At 41.3% G+C, this 26897-nt stretch overlaps 1 protein-coding gene across 3 annotated transcripts; it reads left to right on the forward strand.

Moving 5' to 3' along the window:
• Window positions 1-61: 61 nt before the first annotated feature.
• On the forward strand, window positions 62-24668 carry CEBPZOS (CEBPZ opposite strand). Of its 3 annotated transcripts, none has more exons than XM_056567423.1 (5): window positions 62-302; window positions 10002-10101; window positions 19246-19290; window positions 23877-23982; window positions 24435-24668. In XM_056567423.1, coding segments are annotated over exons 1-5 (255 nt in total). In that variant the 5' UTR covers window positions 62-299; the 3' UTR covers window positions 24436-24668. The 3 variants fall into 3 exon arrangements, with proteins under 3 accessions (XP_056423398.1, XP_056423400.1, XP_056423399.1); XM_056567424.1 differs by having other exon boundaries at window positions 84-302; window positions 23901-23982; XM_056567425.1 differs by lacking the exon at window positions 24435-24668 and having other exon boundaries at window positions 74-302; window positions 23901-23983.
• Window positions 24669-26897: the final 2229 nt, after the last annotated feature.

Consider the following 26897-nt stretch of genomic DNA (forward strand, 5'->3'; position numbering starts at 1 on the left):
TGACGTCAACAAACTGCGACGCACCAGTCACCAATTCACCGTCGCGACCGAGCTTCAAGCAACCATCTTAACTAGGGGCAAAGCAGACGACTCTACGCGGTCGCTCCGAGAAATAAGAAACGTAGCTGTCCTACAACACGTATTTACAACAGCAAGAGCAGCCACTGTCTGTAGCTGTAGATATGTATTTCCTAACAAGTCCTGGAAAGCAGTCCATTTGCCAGTAACTGTAATGGTGGAGACGACAGGAGCTGATGTTGTGACCCGGGTGGAGCTTCCTGTGGATTCACCGAGTTACCATGGTGAGTGCAAGAACTGGTTAGCTGGCAATGTCATTCGGCCACTGTCCTCTATGCTTTACACCTGCTCAACCAATGTCTGTACCGTAGAAATAGCCCACTGCCCCCAGGATAGAGAAATCCAAAAATGTGATGCCTCAGCCCATACCCCTCACTCCCCTGTACCAGCCCTAGGGGGCAGACTCTTCTGATGAGGGTCTAACATTTCTCTGAACCTGTGACCCATTCCCGATTGAGGAGCTAGGGGTATTTGCCCCAATGGCCTCCTTATGTATGTCTAGGGAAGATCTCCAGTGCATTTGGGGTACAATTGTTCTTGAAATTGGTTTAGGTTCCACCGATCTGCTTGTTACCTCTGTGCTCTGGATAGGGCTGTGTTTGCCAACTAGCTGTTACATGACTACAACTCCCAGCATTCTTAGTCTCTGGTTGTCCTGGCATGGTGGGAGAAAGTTTAGCAACAGCTGGATTCACCTTAATTGGGAAAAACTGGGATAGGGGATAACTTAATTGCGTGCTGTAAGCCAACAAACTTCTCTGGAGGAGGCATAAAGTGTTACTCCGAACTGCATGCTTCGCACTTGCATCCCTAAATTAGGACCTGTCCACGACAATGACCGGATGCCTCAGCTACAAAACCAGGAATGGGTCTGAAAAGGAGGATTTTCAGTCTTTCCTTCATGTGTGCTGTCCATTCATGATCTGTTTCTGCCTTTAAATCCAATAATTTCAATAAGAAATCTGAACGTGTGAACACAAATATGGCTGGAAATTTTCACCAAGAAAAAGATGGTCAGAACTTTCTCTATTGTTCCTGACCTTTGCATCCCCATATTAAATAAAGTGGAATCATGGAAAACATTTCACCCACAAGACAAAGTAAATCAGGGCCATTGAATAGACATTTTTCAGCGGTGTTCCCAAATTTTTTCTGGTGTTTCTTTAACAAACGCAGAATGTAATGGATGAGTTGGGTTTTGCAATTTTGTCTAAATTGACTACCATGTGATTAGCATTATTGGGCTTAAAGGGGTACTCTGGTCTCTCAAATCAACTGGTGCCAGTAAGTTAAACAGATTTGGAAATTACTTCTATTTAAAAATCTTAATCCTTCCAGTACTTATCAGCTGCTGTATGCTCCAGAAGAAGTTGTACTGTGTGTTTTTTTTTTCTGTCTGACCACAGTGCTCTTTGCTGACTAGTATACAGCCACCACCTGCAATTGAGAAAGGGAGCTGTGACTCCCGAAACGCGTCTTGTATTTTATTTATTTATTTTTAATTTCCTTTATGCTGTAAAATTTAATTAACTACTTTATACCCTATACCCACGACTTCGGGTTACTTCCTTGGGAGCACCACAGCAATTTTTTTCCTGCTCTTTTGCATTCTCCATACGGACCCACTGTCTGGGCCCACATGTTGCAGGCCCGCATACCAAGCTACCATCACCGGTAAGGGATACGCTACCCCCCACCCGGGTACCTCCCTATACCGGCTAATGACCCACACCGCACCCGGTGCCGCCACCGCTTCTTTTCCACGGTATACTGCTCTCTGCTGACTAGGGCTGCAGCTAACTATTATTTTAATAATAGATTAGTTGCCGATTATTTCATCAATTAATCGGAAAAAATGTCAAAGTGCCAAAAAAAAGTCCTACTTGAAAAATTATGTACAATGGCCATATTAAAAGTTTCTAACGTGATGTGACCAAACAGCAGTAATTTTGGATTTATTCTTTTTTACGTTTACGCTGGTTGCTGTCATTATTAATGATCCTGTACAGAAACCAGCATAAATTTGATACTGCCGCATGGGTAACTGTCTGAACTATTAAAATAAAATGTTAATGATTCACTAATATTTTAATAGTTCAGACAGTTAGCCATACGGTTGTATCAAATGTATAAAATAAAAAGTTATTTTCCTTTTTTTGTATAGCAATAGGAAAAGGGGAGCTAATTTTTATTGGGGGAGCGGTTAATTTACATTTTTCCACCCCGTCATGACAGCACCACCAGAGAGATGGACTCCTCCCCCCAGGGACACGAAACCTGAAGCTTAAGGGTACATTCCCACACGGCGTATTTGCTGCGTATTTGCTGCTGCATATTTTATTTTCTCTGTTGAAGTCAATGGGTAGGAAAATACGCAGCACCAAATACGCAGCAAATACGTAGCAAAATACGCCGTGTGGGAACGTACCCTAAAAGGAAATGCATCTCTCCCAGGCCCCAGTGGTTTCCTGTCCCTTGGGAAACTTGGAGCAGTGCCATCCTCTGGGTGGATGCTGGTGAGGGGGTCTAGGAAGCAAGTCCCGCGGTGCCTGGTTGGATGATCCCCTTTATAGCTTCTGGTTGGGAGTTTTCTCCAGGGGTGCCCCCAGCCGGCCGCTGCCCGCCCCCCCCCCTTCACCCCCTCCGCCTGCCGTATCCCCCATGCCGCGCGGCAATTGAACCCCACCGGACCAGGGTAAGGTAGGAGACCCCCTCCGGCATCGATCTCCTCCGTCCCGATCGCCGCCCAGCAGGGTCGTGATTGACTGGTCGTTCCGACTGATCAATCACGTGATCGTGAGGTGGCACCTGTGCCACCTCACTCCTGCTGGGTAAGGGTGAATGGGGCTGTTTCGGACAGCACTATTCACCCTTTTTCCGGGTCACCAGAGACCCGATTGACCCGGAAAAGCCGCAAATCGTTGGTCTGAATTGACCAATGATTTGCGGCGATCGCCGACATGGGGGGGTCTCGGGACTCTCCAGGGGTTTGCACGGGGTGCCTGCTGATAGATATCAGCAGTCACCCCGGTCCGGTCTCCGCCCGGCGAGCGGCGGGGACCGGAATTCCCACAGGCGTATCCATACGCCCTCAGTCCTTAAGGACTTTAAAACGGGGGCGTATGGATACGCTCGGCGTCCTTAAAGGGGTACTCCGCCCCTAGACATCTTATCCCCTATCCAAAGGATAGGGTATAAGATGTCAGATCGCCGCGGTCCCGCTGCTGGGGAGCCCCGGGATCCCCGCTGCGGCACGGCGCTATCATTACTGCACAGAGCGAGTTCGCTCTGCACGTAATGACGGGCAATACAGTGGCCGGAGCATCGTTACATCAGGGCTCCGCCCCTTGTGACATCACGGCCCGCCCCTTTCAATACAAGTCTATGGGAGGGGATTTTTGCCCAAAAATCTACGGCGAAACAGAAAAAAAAATCATTGTGTGACAAAATTGAAAAAAAATGATGTTTTGTTAATTTTGGGGGCTTCCGTTTCTACGTAGTACATTTTTCAGTAAAAATGACACCTTATCTTTATTCTGTAGGTCCATACGATTAAAATGATACCCTACTTATATAGGTTTGATTTAGTCGTACTTCTGGAAAAAATCATAACTACATGCAGGAAAATGTATAAGTTTAAAATTGTCATCTGACCCCTATAACATTTTTATTTTTCCACGTATGGGGCGGTATGAGGGCTCATTTTTTGCGCCTTGATCTGAAGTTTTTAAGCGGTACCATTTTTGCATTGATAGGACTTTTTATTCATTTTTTCATGATATAAAAAGTGACCAAAAATGCACTATTTTGGACTTTGGAATTTTTTTGCGCGTTCGCCATTGCCCGTGCGGTTTAATTAACGATATATGTTTATAATTCAAACTTTTAATAGGGAAGGGGTTAAATGATCTTTATTCACTTTTTTTTCACTTTTTTTGCAGTGTTGTAGCTCCCATAGGGACCTATAACACTGCACACACTGATCTTTTACATTGATCACTGGTTTCTCATAGGAAACCAGTGATCGATGATTCTGCCGCTTGACTGCTCATGCCTGGATCTCAGGCACTGAGCAGTCATTCGGCGATCGGACAGCGAGGAGGCAAGTAGGGATCCTCCAGCTGTCCTGTAAGCTGTTCGGGATGCCGCGATTTCGCCGCGGCTATCCAGAACAGCTCCGTGAGCTAACCGGCATGCTTTCACTTTAGACGTGGCGTTCAACTTTGAACGCCGCGTCTAAAGGGTTAATAGCGCGCGGCACCGCAATCAATGCTGTGCGCTATTAGCCACAGGTCCCGGCCGTTGTCAGAGGCCGGGCCCGACCCGCTATGACTCGGGGCCACGCCGTGGCCCGGCTTTATAGATCGGGAGCGGACTCATGACGTACCGGTACCTCATGGGTCCTTAAGGGGTTAAATCTGGAAGAAGTTCAGGAGGCAAGATCTATTCAGGATGAGCTCTTTGAAGGGCAAGGAGACAGAAAGTCTTGTACTTTTCCTGTTCATGCTAATTTACATAAAATGATTAAGGATGAATGGGCGAAACCAGAAAAGAATGCTTTTATCCCTAAAGGTCTGAAAAGGCGCTACCCCTTCAATGACACAGACTCTAGCACTTGGGATACCATACCTTTTTATTTGACATCCCGGTTGCTAAAGTAGCTAAACTTACCTCTCTACCTTTTGAGGATGCAACGCAACTAAAAGACCCTATGGAATGAAAGGCAGAGAATTTGTTTAAAAAAAAAAAAAGACCTGGGAGGCTGCTTCATCTTTATTAAGACCCAGTGTAGCCTCTACTTGTGTGGCCAGGACTCTAGGAGTCTGGTTAGACCAACTGGAATTCCATCTTCAGTCCGATACGCCTAATGACCAGATCTTGGAATCCCTGCCTCTTCTTAAAATAGCTTCAATTTTTTTGTCTGATTCCTCAGCTGAATCTGTAAAACTCCTCTCTTACTGCTATTTTGTCTAATACCACTAAGCGTGTACTATGGCTGAGATCTTGGTCGGGAGACATGAAATCGAAAAGTAAACTCTGTTCCATTCCATGGTCAGTTTCTATTTGGTTCAGATGTGAACTCAATATTAGAGAAAGCAGCAGACAAGAAAAAAAAAAAAAGGATTGCCCTTAGATAAGGTCCAACCTAAAAAAAATCTCCTTTTCGGATTTTTTGTCAGCCAGTCTTACAGAGGAGGTAGAGGGAAAACAGGCCATTGGTCATACAGGAAAGGGGGTAAGGGAAGAAATCTCCTTACTAACTCCGGTCAGTCCTCTTCCAACCCTAAACAGTGACACCAAATCAGTAGGGACAAGGCTTTCTCATTTTGCCCTAGTTTAGGAGTCTCTGATTCCCAATCCCTGGATAATAGAGATAATATCCCAGGGCCTCCGGATCGAATTGTCATCACCTCCCCCTCCAAGATATGTTCTAAGTCCAAAAAAAAAAACAGAAATTGGTTCTCAAGGGTGTTCTGGACCTTCTCAGCCTGGGAGCTATCCAGGAGGTTCCTCTCCTTCAGAGTGGCCTAGGTCATTATTCTTCCCTGTTTCTAGTTTCCAAACCAAACTGGAAGTTTCGTACAATTACAAATCTGAAACCCTTGAACAAATTTGTAGTTTACAGGAAATTCAAGATGTAAACTGTAAAATCTGTGGTTCAGTTAATAAAGGAGGGAGCGGTGACGGCGACAATTAATCTATGGGATGCATATTATCACATTCCCATTCATTTAAATTCCCCAAAATATTTGAGGTTTGCCATCCAGTGGTGGTCCAGCATTCGCCACTTTCAGTTTGTTTGTGTTCCATTCGGCCTGTCATCTGCCCCTCGAATTTTCACCAAGGTATTGGCAGAGGTGGTAGCCCTTCTCAGGAAGTAGTCTGTTCTAATTATTTCTTACTTAGACGACATTCTGATTAGTGGCGGACTCAGTTCCTCAATAGGAACTCTATATACAGAGAACTATTGTTGTTCTCCAGAAGTTGGTCTGGATTCTAAATCTGGAGAAGTCAGATCTTATTCCCAGTCAAAGAAAGATCTTCCTGGGTACCCTCTTGGATTTGAGAATTCAGACCTCATTTCTTCCAGATTCCAAGAGAGTAATGCTTTGTGCCCTAATCTTCCTAGCTCTTCGCTCTTGTTCAATCAGGACAATATCCACTCTGGGCCATACCACATCGTGCATCCAATCAGTAGCCTGGGCCCAGTTTCACTCCAAGCCTCTACAAAAGTGGATTGTGGACAAATCTCAAAAGACTTTAGACAAAAGAGGAAAAAGTCCCTCTCAAGTAAAAACCAACCTAAAGTGGGGGTTGTTCATAAAAAGCTTAGAAAAAGGAGTAAGTTGGTTTCCGACAAACCAGTTACTAATAACGACAGATGCCAGTGCATGGGGATGGGGAGCTTACTCAGAGAGTCAAGCAGTCCAAGGAAGGTGGCATCCCCAGACAGCAAGGAAATCTTTAACTACTGGTCATATGGATGACTGGAGCAAAATTGCAAAAATCGTCACATCCTCATTGATTTGGACAATACGTCAGCAATGGCCTTTATAAGACACCAGGGAGGTCCAAGACACACTGCCCTTCAGTCGATATCACATCAAATATTTTCTTGGGCAGAAAACAAAGTTCTTTCCATCACAGCAGTTCACCTCAAGGGTGTCTGGAACCTGGAAGCAGACTTCCTGAGCAGACATGTAATAGACCCAGGAGAAAGGTCTCTAGCTCCTTGGGCTTTCAGAATGATTACAGAGAGATGGGGAGTTCCTCAAGTGGACCTTTTTGCAACCAGGACAAATCACAAGTTGGATCTATTCTATTCCCTCAATCCAAAAGACTCTCCACTAGCAGTAGATGCTTTGGCTCAGCATTGGACATTCAGAATACTTTATGCATTTCCTCCCCGGCCTCTGGTATCTCGGGTCCTTTAAAAGTTAATGAACTGCCATTGCATTCTAATTCTGATAGCTCTGTACTGGCCAAAGAGGAGCTGGAGTATAGAGGAGCCCATCAGGCTTCCTCCTCAAAAGGAGCTTCTGTTCCAGGGACAGTCAGATTCAAAGCCTCAGCTTGACAGCATGGAAATTGAAAAGTCCATTTTGCTGAAGGAAGGTTACTCTGAAAAGGTAGAAAATACGCTTCAATATAGCCATAAAGATACTGGGGGAGATTTATCAAAACCTGTCCAGAGGAAAATTGCCCAGTTGCCCATAGCAACCAATCAGCTTTCTTCTTTCATTTTTAACAAGGCCTCTGCAAAATGAAAGAAGCAATTTGATTGGTTGCCATGGGCAACTGGGCAACTTTTCCTTTGCACAGGTTTTGATAAATCTCCCCCACTATCTCTAGAATCTATGCTAAGACATGGAAGAAATGTATATCTTGGTGTGGGGATTCTTTTTCTATTGACACTCCAATGATTCCAAAAATTCTAGACTTCCTTCAGCAGGGATTTGATTTAGGTCTTTCCCCTAGTACCCTCAAAGTACAGGTTTCTGCTCTGAGTAAAACTAGCTGACATGTGGATTTCTAGGTTTATTAAGGCCTCTAGTAGACTCAGACCTAAGACTTTAAAGGGGTTATCCACCATAAGGTGATTTTAGTACGTACCTGGCAGACAGTAATGGACATGCTTAGGAAGGATCTGTCCTTGTCTTGGGGCTAAATGGCTATGTTGTGAGATTACCATAACACTGTGGCTAGCTTTTCGTGAACTGGTATTTCCTTTTTGAGTTTTCTTTTTTGCCTACAAATCCAATAATTCCATTTTCCTCCCTCCCACACATCAGCCACCCCACTCACTGAAACATAAAGGAGCTGCATCTATTCAAAAGACCTGTGGTTTTCAATCAGGGTGCTCACAGCTGTTGCATTAGTTGCAGATTGATCTCTCTCCCACAAAGCGATCACTCCACCCATTGAAGCAGACAGGCTCCCTGTCATCAGCTGACTAGTGAGTCAGGTTTCGGCCACATTGCAACCTGGGTAAAATCAGACAAGTCATTTTGTATGCTGTTAAAAATAAATATTGGGGTGAAAATCACATAAGAATTGTGATAAAACCGTCACACACAGGTACAGACACTATGTTATGAACTACACTAACTTAGCAGCCCCTGTAGCATAGTCAAATAAAAATAAAAATTCCTGGAATACCCTTTAAATCTCTGTCCTAAGTGGAATTTTTAAATACGGTCTTAGGGGCTCTTCCTCTGGATCCCTTTGAACCCCTGGATTCTGTTTCAGATAAATTCCTGACTCTTAAAACAATATTTTTAGTCGCCATCGCTACAGCTAGAAGAGTAGGTGAAATTTCAGGCCCTTTCTATCCAGGGGCCTTATATCAGAATTTTGGATGACTAAATAATTTTTAAGCTTGATCCAAATTTTTTTAACTTTCATAGGTCACAGGATATCTAATTCTATCATAATCCTGCTCTAATCCTAAAAAATGACCTAGAAAGATAATATAGTCTTCTGGATGTTAGAAGAGCTTTTCTCCAATATATTGAAAGAACTAGTCAGTGGAGAAAAGAAGATAATCTGTTCAATAATTTAGTTTGCTGGTCCTAATAGAGGTAGAAAAGTCTCTAAAAGTTCCATAGCCAGATGGATTAAAACCACAGTTTCAGAAGCTTATGTGGCCAGAGGTAAATCCTCACCTCTTCAGATAAAAGCCCATTCTACTAGAGAAATTTCCTCTTCATGGGCAGAGAGAGCTGGAGCTTCTGAAGAGCACATTTATGAAGCTGCAAAAACATTCATACTTTTTCCAAGCATTATAGAGTTGATGTTTTGTCTAATGAGGATATGGCCTTTGGATGTAAAGTCTTCAGCGCTATAGTCCCTCCCTAATAAAATTCTTTGGTATTTCTCAGTGGTGCTGTAGTGGATACGGAAGGGGAAATGGTTAATTATACTCACCGATAATTCTTTTTCTGGAAGTCTCCACAACAGCACCCATATATCCCACCCTTTGGTTTTTTTGGTTGTGGTGTTCTTATGCACTTTTTTTGTTTCCTTCGGTGTTCTTTGTAAATACACTGGTGTGGACAGGAAGGGGTGGGGAATTTAATCTCCTTCTTTTTTTTTTTTTTTCCTGTCCCAATCAGGAGGAGTAGTTAATCTCAGGGGTGCTGTCGTGGAGACTTCAAGAAAAGGAATTATCGGTGAGTATAATTCACTATTTCCCCTTCCGTATCCACTACAGCACCACTGAGAAATACCAAAGAATTTTATTAGGGAGGGACTATAGCGCTGAAGACTTTACATCCAAAGGCCATATCCTCATTAGACAAAACATCAACTCTATAGTGCTTGGAAAAAGTTTTAACACACAAACCATTTTTGTTTATCATTTACAACTTTTGTAAAGAGTTGCTAATTTATGAACAATGGACCACATTTGTGCACACAAAGTCTGAGCACAGTAAAAAAAAAAATGTCTATACCACACTAGCTTCAAAGGAGGTGAGTGACTGCTATCAGTAGCTGGACACTCACTGGTGCCAATCATACTGCATACAGTGAATGCAAACTAATGATTGCATATACAATTCCCTTATGGAGACTTAAAGAGGCGTAGTAGCATAGGGAAAAACTTATCCCCTATCCAAAGGAGAACACCCTACCCCCGCGATCTCCTGCGGCTCAGGAGCAGTTCGTCATGACTCCCCATGAAGCAGAGGCTGATATGCCCCCTCAAAACCAAACGGGTCTCGCATAGAGATATATGGAGGGGGCGTGTTGGCCGCCGCTTCCAGTGGGGGTCGTGACGCGTTGCTCCCGGGGGGTGAGCCTGGGCCCTCTATGGGAGATTGCAGTGTAGCCTAGCACACTGTCACTTAGCCAATGTATTTATTAAAGGGAAATATTTTGACTTCATGTGATACACCCATCAACCATTTTCCTTTCAACAGGTGAAAGTTACCAGCAAGCTTTTCAAGGGTGTATTAGCACTTGAACTGGCAGGTGTTGTTGGCGCATATCTGCTGTACTTCAGGATGGACTCAAGCCAAGGTCAGCTTCCTCCTAGTTTACAAATGTATTAAAATGTAACTTTTTAACACAAATGTAGCTTTTATGATATGCATTAAAAATTACCCCTATTAAAAACAATAAAATCAAGTGAATACTCAAACAAAATTCAACTCAAACTACCACCACCTAAGTATGTGAGTATGGCGCCAGTATCTTCGTTCTTACTGGCTAAAGGCCACTTATCTTTGCCTATGATGTAACACAGGATCAGTTATCTGTTTTGGGCAAAGGACTAACATTTACACCAACGCCACTATATGATTCCTTTACATGGGTAAAGGATATCGGTCTATTTGCCAGAAAGTTGGCATTTGTAAAGTACACAAAGCAAGAGAAAGTAATTTTACAATATATTAGATCACGTGATGAACAAGTTGTGTCAGACTTACAGCAAACCACTTGATGAAAATACTGCGGGAGTGATGACACCTACGCCACCCTATTCACATGTAAAGCTGAAGTCGAGGACTACCCCCCCCCCCTTTAGTCAATATAATAATATTGACACTTTTGTCAAGATTCAAACAAATTAACTGACCAGTATAAAAAGATAATGGAAGACATGATAATTTAACATCTAATGAAAATAAAGCCTAATTGGATTTACAGCAAAATACTCCAATAGTAGTAAAGCCCTCCGATAAGAGGGCAACATCGTTATAATGAATAGAGGATTACAAACAAATGGCACTCTGACTTCTGGATGATCGTAACATCTACACCCATCTTGATCATACTCCTACTGACAAATATGTACTTGAATTGAAAGAAATTCTAACTGAGGCACGAACCTAACTCCTGATTACAGAAGACGAATATAGGGTAATGTTGAACCCTAAACCTGTTTTGGCAACATTTTATGCATTGCGCAAACTGCATAAACAAAGGAAGCCAATCCCTTGTCGACCTATCATTTCGGGAAAGGAGAATTTAACTGAGGGCATCAGTAACTACGTAGATGAGATATTGGCACCGTTCGTTGTAAGTCTTCCATCGTATATTAAGGACACACGTGACAACGTCGTCAGGCTCAGTGATTTAAGTTTTCTGCCACATACTCTTATAGCAAGTTTGGATGTAGAGGCACTCTACACTAATATCGAGCACAAATTAGGTCTGGAGGCGGTCAATTTCTTCTTGTGCGCAAGGGGATTACAATTCCCGAATCACAATTCTTTTGTCTTATCATTTCAGTTTTTGTTCATGCACAATTATTTTACTTTTGATGCTATGGGCACAGCGTGTGCACCAAATTTTGGTAACCTTTTTTTCAAGTGTTTTTATAGTTTTTTCTGACACCATGCACCAATTAACTCAGCACGTTTTATTTTGGGGTAGATTTTTAGATGATCTTTTATTTTCGGATGGCTCAACAACACAATTTAAAGAATTTGTCACAGTACTGAACACATTCAATTGGTATGCACTTCACTTTTGAAATTAATGAACAGACACTTAAGTTTTTTGGATTTGGAGATCACTCTGGAACCTGACTGCGGTGTCGCAACTAAAATCTATAGGACACCAACATCCACGAATAGCTTTTTGACCTGGAACAGTTATCATCAAACCACTTTAAAAAGGGGAATACTCATTGGACAGTATCTGAGAGCTAAGAGAAACTGTTCAAGCGAGGAGGCCTTCTTACAAGAAAGTAAACTGTTATATGGAAGATTCCTTTCTAGATGATATCCGAAGAAGGTTCGGCATAAGGCCTTCGCCAGAGCAACTCCTAGGTCAGAACTTTTGAAAAGTAAGCTGAATATGGTGGGTGAACAGTGAACGGTGAGATGCATCGGAACTTATGATACTAATCGACAAGTTTCCAATATCCTACGTAGATATTGGCCAATTCTATTGGCTTATAATGATTTGAGAGAGGTACTTGCCCCCTATCCATCGATAACGTACCAACGAGGACAAAATATACTGGAAAAAGTAGTGAGCAGTCATTTCCATTGAGATGTGAGTGATACCTGGTTAAAGCCCCAACAATGGGATCTTTTCCTTGTTGAAATTGTTCTTTTTATCTCTTTCTACCAAAAACGAAATATTTAATTAATCCAGCAGAAGGGCGAGAATAAGAAATTCAAGAATTTATTAATTGGCAAACAGGCGTTATATATATATATATATATATATATATATATATTATATATAATATACAGTGACCCCCCCTCGACCTACGATGGCCCCGACATACAATAATTTCAACATGCGATGGCCTCTCAGAGGCCATCGCATGTTGAAGGCCGCATCAACATATGATGCTTTTTTATGTTTGGGGCCATCGCATAAACGGCTATCCGGCAGCGCAGATTGCTTCAGCTGCCGCCGGATAGCCGTTTATGGTGCCCCGTGAGCTCCGGTGATGTCTCTTACCTGTCCTCGGGGCTCCGGAGCTCCTCTTCGGGATCCTCTGCATCGTCGGCGCTCTCCATTGACGTCATCACGTCGCTACGCACGCCGTCCCGTCATCCAATAGGAGCGGCGTGCGTAGCGACGTGATGGGAGCGATGGAGAACACGGATGCCGGGGAAGCCGGAGCTTCGGGGACGCGGTGACATCCCGGGCAGCGGTGATGGTCTGGAGCGGCGGGGACAGGTGAGTACAACTTCCTCTAACAGTGGTCTACAACCTGCGGACCTCCAGATGTTGCAAAACTACAACACACAGCATGCCCGGACAGCCACTGTCCACTGTAGACCACTGTCCTTTACTTTACATTGCACAGATCCCTCAACATGCGATGGTTTCAACAAACGATGGTCCGTTTGGAACGGATTACCATCGTATGTTGAGAGACCACTGTATATATATTGCCCAAAGATCTACGTGGGCAAACCACTGCAACAGTGTATCTCAAAGCATCTAAGTACCATGAGAACTGGGATGGACACACCCCTAGTTAGACATTTCGCCACCACACATAGAGGGGATACTTCCAGTCTTCAATTTTGGTGTTTCATTAAACCCAAATTGAGCCTGAGACAGTGCAACCTGGATAAAAAAAATACTCTGTGAAAAGGCTAAATGAATATTTATTTAAACTGAGGGCCTCGAGACCCTCAGGTCTAAATGAAGAATTTACCTTCACAGCATTTATTTAAAATATAAGAAATCCTGTCCATAAAATTAAACAAATCAATAATATATCTCAAAAAATATACAAAGGTTATTGATACACTGCCAGTTTTTAATGCTATGGCCAATCCAATGGAATACAATCCAGAATTGGAATACAACCTGGTAATATTATAGCAACTCTTGATTAGGATGTTTACATAGGCACCAACATTTGTGAGTACAGTGAGCCCTCAACATACGATGGTAATCCATTCCAAATGAACCATCGTTTGGTGAAACCATCGTATGTTGAGCGATCCATGCAATGAAAATAATAGGAAGTTATATTCACCTGTCCTCGCCGCTCCGGACTGTCACCTCTGCCCTGGATGTCGCCCTCCATCGCTGTCGCCGTGTTCCCGGGGTGTCCCCGCCGCTCTGGACAGTCTCTGCTGGCTGGGATCGTCGCTTTCCATCGCCGTCATCGCGTCTCTGCGAAAGCCGCTCCTATTGGATGAGGGGACGGTGCGCGCGGTGTCGTGATGATGACCACGACGACTGAGAGCTACCGCGATGCAGGGGATCCCGAAGAGGACGGTCCGGAACGTCGGGGACAGGTGAGTGGCCATCACCGGACCACACGGGGCACCTTAAACGGCTATCCGGCGGCAGCTGAATTAGTCTGCGCTGCCGGATAGCCGTTTATGCATTGGCCCCGACATACAAAAACATTGTATGTTGATGCTGCCTTCAACATGCGATGGCCTCTAAGAGACCATCGTATGTTGAAATTATCGTTTGTCGGGGCCATCGTAGGTCGGGGGGTCACTGTACCATATTTAGGTATGTGTATTATTTTACAACACCTAAAAGATACAGGAGTTTAAACAATATGGTAATTTATAGTAATATTGATCCTAACCTAAAGAGAGTAGAAATACCTATTTCTCAGGTGACCTTATAGTAAATTGTAATTCCATACTCAACACCAAATTAAACACCCCGTGTAAGTAAAAGGTGGTAATACCCCTCAGGGTGGTAGCCGGACCGCAGCGTGGCAGACTGCAGTGACGGACGCCCGGAGAGAATATATCAGATATTCCTTTATCTTAAAAGAAAACTGTCAGCTTGCTCCACCCCTCCCCTGCACTAACCTGCGGTACTGGCTGGTAGTGCGGGGGACGCTGATCAGTTTGATGCTTACCGTACCCGGATCCGCCCTGCCGTTCGCCCATAATCTTCTATTTTCGGTATATGCTAATTAGGTGCTAACTTGCATCGGCCAGGCTAACTGGCACCCTGACATATGATGAGCTGGGTGGTGTTGTGGCCATAAACGCTGATGTCAGAGTGCTAGTTGGCCTGACCGGTACAAGTTAGCACCTAATTAGCATATGCCAAAAATAGAAGCTATATCAGCCGAACGGCGGGGCGGATCCGGGCACAGTAAGCATCAAACTGATCAGTGTCCCCCACACTACCAGCCAGTAATGCTGGTTAGTGCGGGGGGGGGGGGGGGGGAGCAAGATGACAGTTTTCCTTTACCAATCAAGAGTGGTCAGGCATAATATATGACCGTTATTGGACTACAGCCCGGACTGAGGGGTATTGGAACCCATGTTCCGTGAGAAACCCCAGTATTGAAGGGGGGGAAACGCGTCGGGACGGAATAAACAGAATTATTGTAAAGTAGATTCCATTTACTTACACGTGGTGTTCAGTATGGAATTACATCATAGGCAAAGATAAGTGGCATTTAGCCCGTAAGAACCACGATGCTGGCGCCATACATACTTAGGTGGTGGTAGTTTGAGTTGAATTTTGTGTGATGTATTAACTTCATAGAATTGTTTTTAATAGAGGTAGTTTTTTTTATGCATATCATAAAAGTTATATTTTATGGGAGGTCATTGAGAACAGATTGACCCTCTGTTGTATGTGGATAATAAAAAGTTTTGCACTTAACCTAATCACATATCTACAGATATATATATTTTTTTCACCACCATTTTTAATGTAGTCCTTTACTGTTGCATGCATTTACTTTTGCCAGATACAATGGGAGAGGTGTTCCACGGAGTTCCATTTTTGTCTCATCTTTTCATAGAACTTCTTAATGCAACTTTGCTGCTACCACCACTTTTGGGGGGGGGGGGGGGGTTGATAGGCTTGCCACTCCTGGGTAAATTCACCACTGTTCAAGTCTTCCCTGGAGAAGATAGGGGATAAGTGTATGTGTCAGATCGCGATCTCCTGCACGGCGCCCCAGCTTTCTGCACGAAAAGAACGGTGGTCCACACGCCCCCTCCATGTATCTTTATGGAAGAGCCGGAGATACCAGAGTGCAACACTCTGGCTCTCCCATAGAGATGCATGGAGGGGGCGTGTCGGCCACGGCTTAGTGCAGTGGTCAACACGCCCCATTCAGGAGGATAGCCGTTTGGGAGATTGCGGGGTATCTCAGTGGTCGGAGATCTGACACTGATCCACTATACTTAGGATAGGTGATACGTTTTTCTATCCCTGAGATCTCCTTTAACCCCTTAAGGACGCAGGACGTAAATGTACATCCTGGTGAGGTGGTACTTAACGCACCAGGACGTACATTTACGTCCTAAGCATAACCGCGGGCATCGGAGCGATGCCCGTGTCATGCGCGGCTGATCCCGGCTGCTGATCGCAGCCAGGGACCCGCCGGCAATGGCCGACGCCCGCGATCTCGCGTGCGTCCGCCATTAACCCCTCAGGTGCCGGGATCAATACAGATCCCGGCATCCCGGAGTTCGCGATTTAAATGAACGATCGGATCGCCCGCAGCGCTGCTGCGGGGATCCGATCATTCATAACGCCGCACGGAGGTCCCCTCTCCTTCCTCCGTGCGGCTCCCGGCATCTCCTGCTCTGGTCTGTGATCGAGCAGACCAGAGCAGGAGATGACCGATAATACTGATCTGTTCTATGTCCTATACATAGAACAGATCAGTATTAGCAATCATGGTATTGCTATGAATAGTCCCCTATGGGGACTATTCAAGTGTAAAAAAAAATGTAAAAGTAAAAGTAAAAAAAAGGTGAAAAATCCCCTCCCCCAATAAAAAAGTAAAACGTCCGTTTTTTCCTATTTTACCCCCAAAAAGCGTAAAAAACATTTTTTATAGACATATTTGGTATCGCCGCGTGCGTAAATGTCCGAACTATTAAAATAAAATGTTAATGATCCTGAACGGTGAACGGCGTGAACGAAAAAAAATAAAAAAGGTCAAAAATTCCTACTTTTTTAATACATTTTATTTAAAAAAAAATTATAAAAAGTGTATTAAAAGTTTTTTATATGCAAATGTGGTATCAAAAAAAAGTACAGATCATGGCGCAAAAAATGAGCCCCCATACCGCCACTTATACGGAAAAATAAAAAAGTTAGAGGTCATCAAAATAAAGGGATTATAAACGTACTAATTTGGTTAAAAAGTTTGTGTTTTTTTTTTAAGCGCAACAATAATATAAAAGTATATAATAATGGGTATCATTTTAATCGTATTGACCCTAAGAATAAATAACACACGTCATTTTTACCATAAATTGTATGACGTGAAAACAAAACCTTCCAAAATTAGCAAAATTGCGTTTTTCGTTTTAATTTCCCCACAAAAATAGTGTTTTTTGGTTGCGCCATACATTTTATGATATAATGAGTGATGTCATTACAAAGGACAACTGGTCACGCAAAAAATAAGCCCTCATACCAGTCTGTGGATGAAAATATAAAAGAGTTATGATTTTTAGAAGGCGAGGAGGAAAAAATGAAAACGTAAAAATTAAATTGTCTGAGTCCTTAAGGCCAAAATGGGCTGAGTCCTTAAGGGGTTAAAGGAAATATGTTATCACTTTTATGCTTCCTGAACCATGAGTCATCTGAGTGATCCCCGGTTGCTTCTCCCATCCTGCCAGCCTTGATTGATGGATCTCTCCTCATACCCAAACAGAGAGAAATCCATCAATCAGGACTGATGTGGGAAGAAGAAGCTGCCGGGACCCTTACTAGTTTATACATTTCAATATTTCATCATCTGTGGTGGAGCCTAATGTTCCTCATTGGTGAATCCATTCATTACATAGAGAGGAATGTCTAAGCTTAAAGGAGTACTCCACTGGAAAACATTTTTTTCCAATCAACTGGTGCCAGAAAGTTAAACAAATTTGTAATTTACTTCTATTTAAAAATCTTAATCCTTCCAGTACTTATCAGCTGCTGTATGCTCCAGAGGAAGTTATTTTCTTTTTGAATTTCCTTTCTGTCTGACCACAGTGCTCTCTGCCCATTTTAGGAGAACAGGATAGGTTTGCTATGGGGATTTGTTTCTACTCTGGACAGTTCCTAAAATGGACAGAGGTGTCAGCAGAGAGCACTCTGGTCAGACAGAAAAGAAATAAAATAAAAAAAACTTCCTCTGGAGCATACAGCAGCTAAGTACTGGAAGGATTAAGATTTTTAAATAGAAGTAAATTACATATCTGTTTAACTTTTTGGCACCAGTTGGTTAAAAAAATGTTTTCAGTGGAGTACCCCTTTTAACATTGATAGGAAGCATTTGGTGGCATTCAATTAATTACGAGAGGCCCCCAAAGCACATTTCGTGCATAGTCTAGTTAAAGGAGGAACAAGCCTACACAAACTCTGTGAACACTGAGCCCGTAGCACTTTAGACAAAGGGGGAGATTTATCAAAGGATTTGAACTCATTTTTCTTGTCTAAATTTGTCGCACAGAAAGTCGCAGTCTAAATATGTCTAAATATATGCTGTAGAGGATTTTTAGAACATGATGCATGCAAGTCTATTTTAGACGGAAATGCATTGGAAAATGCATTGGTGCTGAATTTATCAAGTGCGACTTTTGTGCGACAAGTCGCATCTGCCCAAAATACGCTGAAATGTCAGACCATGTTGGAGCAGATCTAAATGCAGTTTAAGCTGTAGACCCTGAAGTCTGAGCACAGAATTTATCAAGGGCTGTGAGACCTTTGATAAATTAGGAGCACAATAGACAGGAGACTACCACATACGCTGGTCTATAAGCATACCCAGAATAGACTAGATTAGTAAATGTCCCCCAAGGTGTCTAAACTTTATTTGTGATGAGCAGTTTTGGCACAATAAAAGAAAAAGTCTTAATAGTCCGGCACTACCGTTATATTCTTCAGGACATACATAGGAAGCTACGATTCATAACCAAAAGTAACTAGTGGTGCTCTGACAAGTAATCCAGCAGCAAGCAATATAGTTCTTAGTAGAAAAATAGATAGTCGTCACTCACCATATCTTCATAGGAAATCGTCTTTTATTAATAAATACTCACGATCACGTGATAGAGGGAGGGCAAACAGGGATAGTGCAGTAAGGCCTTGCTGTTCTCCCCCCTATGATGTGATCGTGAGTATTTATTAATAAAAGAAGATTTCCTATGAAGTTTTGGCACAATACTTATTCCATAGGACTTGTAAATTAAAAATTAGTTATGCAGCATATGCTGTTTATAAAGATATGTCTGTGGTATTTTTTGTAGGAAGTATCTAAATAGCATAGATCTAAGTATGTTTCAAGTTAGTAAGTTGGTCTGTAAGAATGTGGAAAAAAAAGACCATTTTATAAATCAGCTACCACTGCAAAAGTCAAAGAACTTTTGACTTCATCCTATCTAATTTTGCCAGCCCAAGGATGTTACTCATTCTGTAGTTAGGATCATGTTCCTGTCACTTTTATCTCTGTTGTCTCTAGTTCTGGCCAGATAACAGCCCCATTGTACAGCTCATATCCCCTGCATTCCTCTCCCTAGCAGGGGAAACTCAACTTGGCCCCTATCCACAGGGGAGATGTCTTATTGTCTAAGTATCTGTCCTCGGAACACTCTGGCCCCACCCTGTGAGATGAGCTGGAGTGCAGGAAAAAAAATCACAAAATGTTTGCGCAAAAATATGCAACAAATGTGCACAAAAGGCTGCATACATAAAATAATCAATTCCCCCATAGTTCATATTGACTTTGTGCTTACCTTCTGTCAGATTTCCGGCATACAATGAATAGAAGATTCCCCTCAGTTTTAGAAGGTAAGAATTATTATAATTCTTAAGTATTTTCTGGTTATCTATTATGACTAATAGTAATACAATACTTCCATTTGGTTATCTAATTATTATTATTATTTTTTTTTGCCATATAAGGAAACCTAGGCATTTCTGAGCTTTAGTTGGTAAATTAGCTCATGTACATACATAATTTTTCATAACAAGCTGTAACGCGGCACTGCGTGAAGCGATGGTCCTTGGAACAAGTGCTGGATATAGATGTAGCAAAAGTGCTGGTAGCGGTGCTCTGATGTAAATAGTAGTATTCATAAACGTTCATGCAGAGAAAGAAGAAACATCGGCTACTCACCAGATTTCAGCAAGAAGTATCTTCTTTATTGAAGCATACTCACATACACATATTGATAGGAAGAGGGTAGTGGGGGGACAGTGGTAGACGACCGAGCTCTGTTTCGCACGACTTGCGTGCTTCCTCCAGCCATACTAATTCCTACCTGTGCACACTATATATACAGGTGAGTGGAAATTATCTGCCTATCCCGTCACTGAACAGGGAATCACGTGTCTATGTGACGTGGAGGCAGATAGGCGTGATTAAAAGTTAGAAGCATGCAGTTGCTTTCCCCCTACAGACCTCGTTGATGTCCTATGTCAAAGACACCTAAACATCTCCAGATTATGGAGGAAATGCAAATGGAGGAACATTATAGTTTATGCTCGATTGATGTCACTAGTCTGTACACCCGCATTCCACATGATGCGGGTGTGCAGGCTATCAAGAGTACCTTACAATATGCCAATACATCAGAAGAATTGATAGAGTTTATTACAGAAGGTCTTGCATTCATTCTCAATAATAATACCTTTCTATCAGGAGAACAGTGGTATAAGCAGGAGACCGGGACCCCGATGGGTACCACGGTCTCCTGTACTTATGCCAATCTGTTCTTAGGGGTTTTTGAAAATTCATTCGTCTACAGTACTAAGAATCCTTTTCTTTAACATATTAAAACATACCATTGGTATGTAGACAATATCATCGTCCCCTGGACAGGCACAGAGATATTGTTTGAACAGTTTATCCAATATTTAAACAATAATTCTGTGAACGTGCATTTTACTTGCCAATATGGAGGTAAGAAATTGAAATTTCTAGACTTTAATAAATGAGAAGGGATCCATAATTACAGAAAAATTACAGAAAGGAAGTAGCTAGGAACACTTTGCTACATTACAACAGTTCTCACAAGCATACAGTGAAACATAATATTCCATATGGACAGTTTTAGTCTCAAACGTAATAACAGCAATAACAACACATACATACAACAGGCTAATGAATTGGAAAGAAGACAAAGAACGAGCTTATCCAGACAGAATAATTAAATATGGCAGAGAGAGAGCAGAAAAAATAGATCGGAAAGATCTACTTAAAGAGAGAAAATTATGGAATACAAGTGGAACAGGAAGAAAAAGGTTTACATTTGTATTTCAGAACTCACCCATGAATTCCAAAATAGAGCAATCGATCAGAAGAAACTGGTTCCTATTAGAAGCTGACGAGGCTCTAAAAGATGTAGCACAGTCAAAACCCCGTATTACATATAGAAAGAATTTGACTATAGGGGAGACTATTAATAAAAACAAGAAAAAGAAAACAGCTACAAAAAAAGAGACATGGCTTGAAGGTCTAACACCTAAAGGAAATTATAAATGCAGGAACTGCAACCAGTGTAAATACAGCTGGGAATCTAAGAGTGTGAGACTAGGACTAGTACAACATTTGATACAAGATCTTATTACATGCCGCACTAAGAATGTAATATATGCCATTTTGTGCCCTTGCGGCTTCTTTTACATTGGACAAACAAAACACCAATTACAAGTGCGAATTCGAGAGCATATGTATGCTATAGGCACAGGTAAACCAGGAGCAGCACGTTTGCAGTCCCATGTAAAAGAAAAGCACAACGGCAACCCAGAAGTCCTGCGTTTTTTAGGTCTGTAAAAAGTTTATAATAATAAATATGAACATATAGACCAAAAATTATTGCGTATAGAAACATTATGGATCATAAAGACTAACGCAACAGGCAATTTTGGGTTGAATGACAGGACAGAGTTAACAGCATGGTTCTAACTTCACGCCTATCTGCCTCCACGTCACATAGACACGTGATTCCCCGTTCAGTGACGTGATGGGCAGATTGTACTCACCTGTATATATACTGTGCACAGGTAAAGATTAGTATGGCCGGAGGAAGCACGCAAGTTGTGCGAAACAGGGCTCGGTCGTCTACCACTGTCCCCCCACTACCCTCTTCCGATCAATATGTGTATGCGAGTATGCTTCAATAAAGAAGATACTTCTTGCTGAAATCTGGTGAGTTGACGATGTTTCTTCTTTCTCTGCATGAACGTACATACATCTAGGGATTAAGCCAGAAAAATGTCTTTCAAGGTCACACGAAAGGAGGTTTTAGATACAGCAGGAAGATTTATCAAAACCTGTGTAGAGGAAGAGTGATGCAGTTGCTCATAGCAACCAGATAGCATCTTTCATTTTTAAAAAGGACTCTGGTTGTGACGGGCAACTGCATCACTCTTCCTCTATTCAGGTTTTGATAAATCTCCCCCAGCTTTTTTAGAAACATACAGTTTTTTTTTTTAGACAAAAGCATAGTGGATTTAGCAATTAGGATAAATATAAAGCCTTCTTATAAACTTCCCTTTCTTTTTACAATCCACTTCTGACTTTGGCTCAGAAAACTGCATTAAAAACTTTCATAGTGTTTTTTTTGTTTGTTTTTTTAATCCCCTTCCCGCAAATGGTCATATATGTACTTCCATTGTGGGCTCCCGCTGTATGATGCACGCTCAGCAGCTGAGCACTCATCATACCCGGTGGGTCCCAGTTGTTATCAGCAACCAGGACCCACGGCTAATGCCGGCCATAGCCGATCGGGCTGATATCTGGCATTAACCCTTTAGACACTGTTTATTGCGGCATCTAAAAGCAGTAAATCCCATTCCTGGCTAGCTCAGTGGACTAAAGCAGCATCCCGGTGTGCTGACAGGACGGCGGGTGGTCTCTTACCTTCCTCCCTGCAGTCCGATCGGTGTTCCAGCCTTGCATTCAGCTTTGCCAAGCTAAAGCAATGGAGCACCGATAACACTGATCCTATGGAGAAGCATTCATCAGTGTATGCAATCTAAAGATTGCTTGTTATAGTCCCCTATGGGGGCAAAAAAAAAAAAAGTGTAAAAAAAATGTAATATGCATTAACCCTTTACCTAATAAAAGTTTAAATCACCCCCCTTTTACCATTTTTCAAATCTAAAAATGTTAAAAAAAATAAATAAAACCTAAACATTTGTGGCATTGCCGTGTGCGTAAATGTCCAAACTATTAAAATATAATGTTAGTTAAACTGCACCGTAAAAGGCACAAGCATAAAAAGTCCAGAAATGCAAAATTAGAAATGTTTTTTATAAAATGTGATGAAAAGGTGCCATAAAAAAAAAAATGGTCCCGATAGAAAGCTACAGATCATGACGCAAAAAATAGGCCCTCATGCATCCGATCTATATATGGATTTTTTTTTTTTTTTTTTTATAGGGGTCAGAAGTGGACAATTTTAAACATATTAATTTTGGTGCATGTGGTTATAATTTTTTTTAAGTAGTAAAATTAAATAAAAACCTATATAAATTAGGTATCCTTGTAACCATTTGGAACTATAGAATAAAGATAAGGTGTCATTTTTACTGAAAAGTGCACTGCGTAGAATCTGAAGCCCCCAACATTTACAAAATGGCGTGGGTTATGTTTTTTCAATTTTGCCCCACAAATTTTTTTCTTCTGGTTTCGCTGTAGATTTTGTGAAGAAATTATTCATATGGAAAAGCCATCATATGGGTCTTTAGGTGGAAAATTAAGTGTTATGATTTTTGGAAGGTGAGGAGGAAAAAACGAAAGTGCAAAAATGGAAAAAATGGCCCAGCTTAAACTTAAACTGCTGTGTGTGAAAACAATCTTACAATGACACTGCGCCTATACTAGTGTCACAATGGACATAGCTGTAGAAAACGCTGTAGGTTAAAGGGGTAAAAACTTTTCATTTTTAAGTTATGTGCCCAGGCTTGGTAATAAGATTTAAAAAAAAAAATATCTTGGTGTTTTGTCTGCGGCCCCTGGTACCAGACTTCTCGGGTCTCACAGTGCTGCGTGCCAAACACTGACTGAAGAAGGGCACCAATGCGACGAGTGATTGGCAGAGTGGCACTGTGAGCTATGCAAACGCTATGATCTACAGCTTTGAGAAGCAAAGTGTCAGCGACCACAGATGCGACACCTCGATACCGTAGGATGGCAGGGAGTGAGGGAGGTATGTATAAGCTTTTTTTTATTTTATTACCAATTATGGGCACATAACATAAAAAAAAAACATTTCACCGGATAACACCTTTAAGCAAAACCCTGAAAATATAAAATAACTACAAATATTATTTATGCAAACAATGCTGAACATTCATATTTACCTGTGATAAACATTGATGCTGTTCTTTCATTTTACAATTGATTAACTGAAACAGATGACGTTCAGGTTTCTTATTTTGTTTGAGAACAGTTTACTATAAATCCAATGAATGGTCTGGCATACAAGGGATCCGGGAACGAGATGCACTGGCATGGGAATTAAGGAAGAACTAGTAAGTGCCATATCATTTGCATCTTTATAGAGTATACAGAATACATAGATATACCAATGTACATATCTTGGAAGCACACATGGGACAATATTTGGGAATCAAGATAACAACATATAGGTATGTTTTGGGAGTACACAATAATTCCAGCGTATCTGAAGGAAACCCATGTAAACTACAACCCACTACCCCAACGGTGCAAGGAAATAGTACTCACTACTGATCACCATGCTATCTTCATGTGTATATTTGTATTATTTTTTCAGTGGCTCTGTCATTTGTTATAAACAATACTTAAAATGGTTCACAGTATTGTACAAGTTAGTCTGACATAATGGAGCGATACATGCAGTATATAAAATCACTGCTGCAGGAGGGCGATTGAGTATATGTAGGTGGCAGTATAAGTGACAGCATAGATGTTTTTAATATTTTCTTTTTTCCTTTTCCTTCAGATATACTTCATGACAGTGCCTGATAAAATAACCTGCACAGACGTCAAACTACTTATCATACCGAGATTTATCTTGTTTTCCCACGTGGACTCCATCAGAGACCTAACATTGTTGCCAATGTCAAGATATAAAAGATCCCCAATAGTTGTCATCATAATCTTTTACACCAAGAACTGAAAAATACTAATTGTATCAGGCCAGAGTGGCATTTTCTTAAATTACATATGTTTTTTTTTAAAACATGCTGCTTTGTTTTTATTTTCTATTTATCTACATTTTTCTAAGTGAATATGAGTATGTTCTGTTTCTGTATATCTTGTTGGGAAGGTGTAAATTTGGTCCTGGCACACACACAGAACACCGGGGGAGATTTATCAAAAGTTGCCCATAGCAACCAATCAGATTGCTTCTTTCATTTTGCAGAGGCCTATTCAAAAATGAAAGAAGCGATCTGATTGGTTGCTATGGGCATCTCAGCAACTTTTCTTCTGGACAGGTTTTGATAAATTTCCTCCATCATCTTTAGGAAAAAGACATAAACACTTCTGGGGAGATTTATCAAAACTGGTGCAATTGCCCATAGAAACCAATCAGATCACTTTTTTTTTTTTCCTTTTTTTTTTTTAGACCTTTTTAAAAATGAATCTGCTCCATTCTTCCTCTACAAAGGTTTTGGTAAATCTGCCCATTCATTCCTACCTATAACATAGATCTATGTACTGCATATACAAGTTATGGCATATTGTTAGTATATGGCATTATTTTCTGATTAGATAAGTCAATTAAAAAGGCGAAGATATGAGATAAATGCATCAATACCTGCAATTTTAAAAGCAACTTCTTCCCAATAGACAATAGAAGCTGCAGGAAATTTAGAGTTGCGTGCAAAGCCTGCTCTTAAATTTTCCTGTTGTGATTTTAAAAAATACAGCTGTTTCTCTCCAACACCATCCCCCACTCCCATTGCTTTTTTTTTTTTTTTTGTAGTAAGTTCAAAATGTGGGCAAAAAAACTGTGTGAATATAGCCTTAAAAGTGTACAGATTCCTTTATTCCTAAAATGGTGGCTAAACCATAAGTTAAATATCACTGCTGTTTCTTTCATTTGTAGCAGCTGCACTGCCCAAAGGTTGTCTTCATACGCATGGTTGCTCTCTACAATCCCAAGTAGACTGTGGTGCTCATACACTTGATACGCATGTATAAACCTTGTGGGCAAATGGGTTGACTTCTTTATTAGGCATGTCTGACTGTTACAGAGTGTGTGAGTTGGAATATTGTCAAGTAGTACACTTAGCTAAAAAAATAATAATAATTATCTACACAAATATAAATATCGGATTGCTGCAAAAAGGCCATCGGTGTCAGAGAACCTCCCAGTCCTAAGGGTACATTCACATGTCATTTTCAAATCCAGCGTGTATTCCTGTGGAAGAGATATAAGGCTAATGGTGGGTTTTGTAGTTTATGGAACCAAAAATCCAGAAAATCTATTATGAATGAATTATGTGATGAAACTGTGGAAATGGGTAGAATCCTACTTAATTCCACAGTTGTTCAAAAAAAATAATAGTAATAATTTTCCGTGGCATTTAAACATGGTTGTGGAAACCCTATTTACATGCATGATGAGGGAGATTCATCAAGACTTGTGCTGATCACTTCTTTTATTTTTTAAATGGCCTTTTCAAAAATTAAAGAAGTGATCTAATTGGTTGCTATGAGCAACTGGTCAAGTTTTCCTCTGCACAAGGTTTGATGAATCTCCACCGATGTTTATTGTACTTGGATTTGACACCGATTACAATACAGAGTTTACACCAAAATCAGTGTCAAATTTCTGCAAGTCCCAGTCTGGTGAGTAGGACAGTCACAGAAAATTTTGCATTAAAAATCTTGCAATTGTACATTTTATTGTTTTTCACTTTTTTTTCCAGAGTTCACTCTAAAGGTTAAGCCCAAAAGAGCCCTGAAGATACCTACAGAAATAAAATGCTTATATGGTGTATCTGATGGAGCACAGCTTGGGCTCACCTCTGAAAACATCACTGAGGCACCTGGGAACATAGGTCTCAAAATCTTATAGCGTTACTGTCATTAATATAAGCTTTTGATGTGTCCTCCAGACATTTCAAAAGTGAAATCGCACCCCTTTAATATTATTCTTAATGTATAACATAGTTTGTATCATTAGTTGCTTTGGTCAACACTGGCCTTCTTATTCTTTTTATTTTAAATTAAAATGATATAACTGGTTTGATCGATTAGGTCAAACCAACTCTCAAACTGTTTTTTTTACAGAAGGTATAATGTAGTTTAATGCTTATAAAATGATTATATAATAGCAACATGCAAGAAGATAACTAAATTAAATTTTGACCCCGCCAATGATTTCCATAATAATTTCTCTATTGAGGACCTAAAAGGCTTGATGTGCTACACTGTTAGTGCATCCTCCAATAAA

This window comes from Hyla sarda, chromosome 3 (genome assembly GCF_029499605.1).
Source record: "Hyla sarda isolate aHylSar1 chromosome 3, aHylSar1.hap1, whole genome shotgun sequence".
In the NCBI taxonomy this organism is placed as follows: Eukaryota; Metazoa; Chordata; class Amphibia; order Anura; family Hylidae; genus Hyla; species Hyla sarda.

Excerpts from the sequence above, each read along its gene's own strand:
- CEBPZOS (XM_056567423.1), top strand. Across the intron at positions 10,102-19,245 it reads CAGGATGGACTCAAGCCAAG|ATTTCCGGCATACAATGAAT; the intron begins GTCAGCTTCCTC and ends ACCTTCTGTCAG. Across the intron at positions 19,291-23,876 it reads ATTCCCCTCAGTTTTAGAAG|GTTTCTTATTTTGTTTGAGA; the intron begins GTAAGAATTATT and ends GATGACGTTCAG.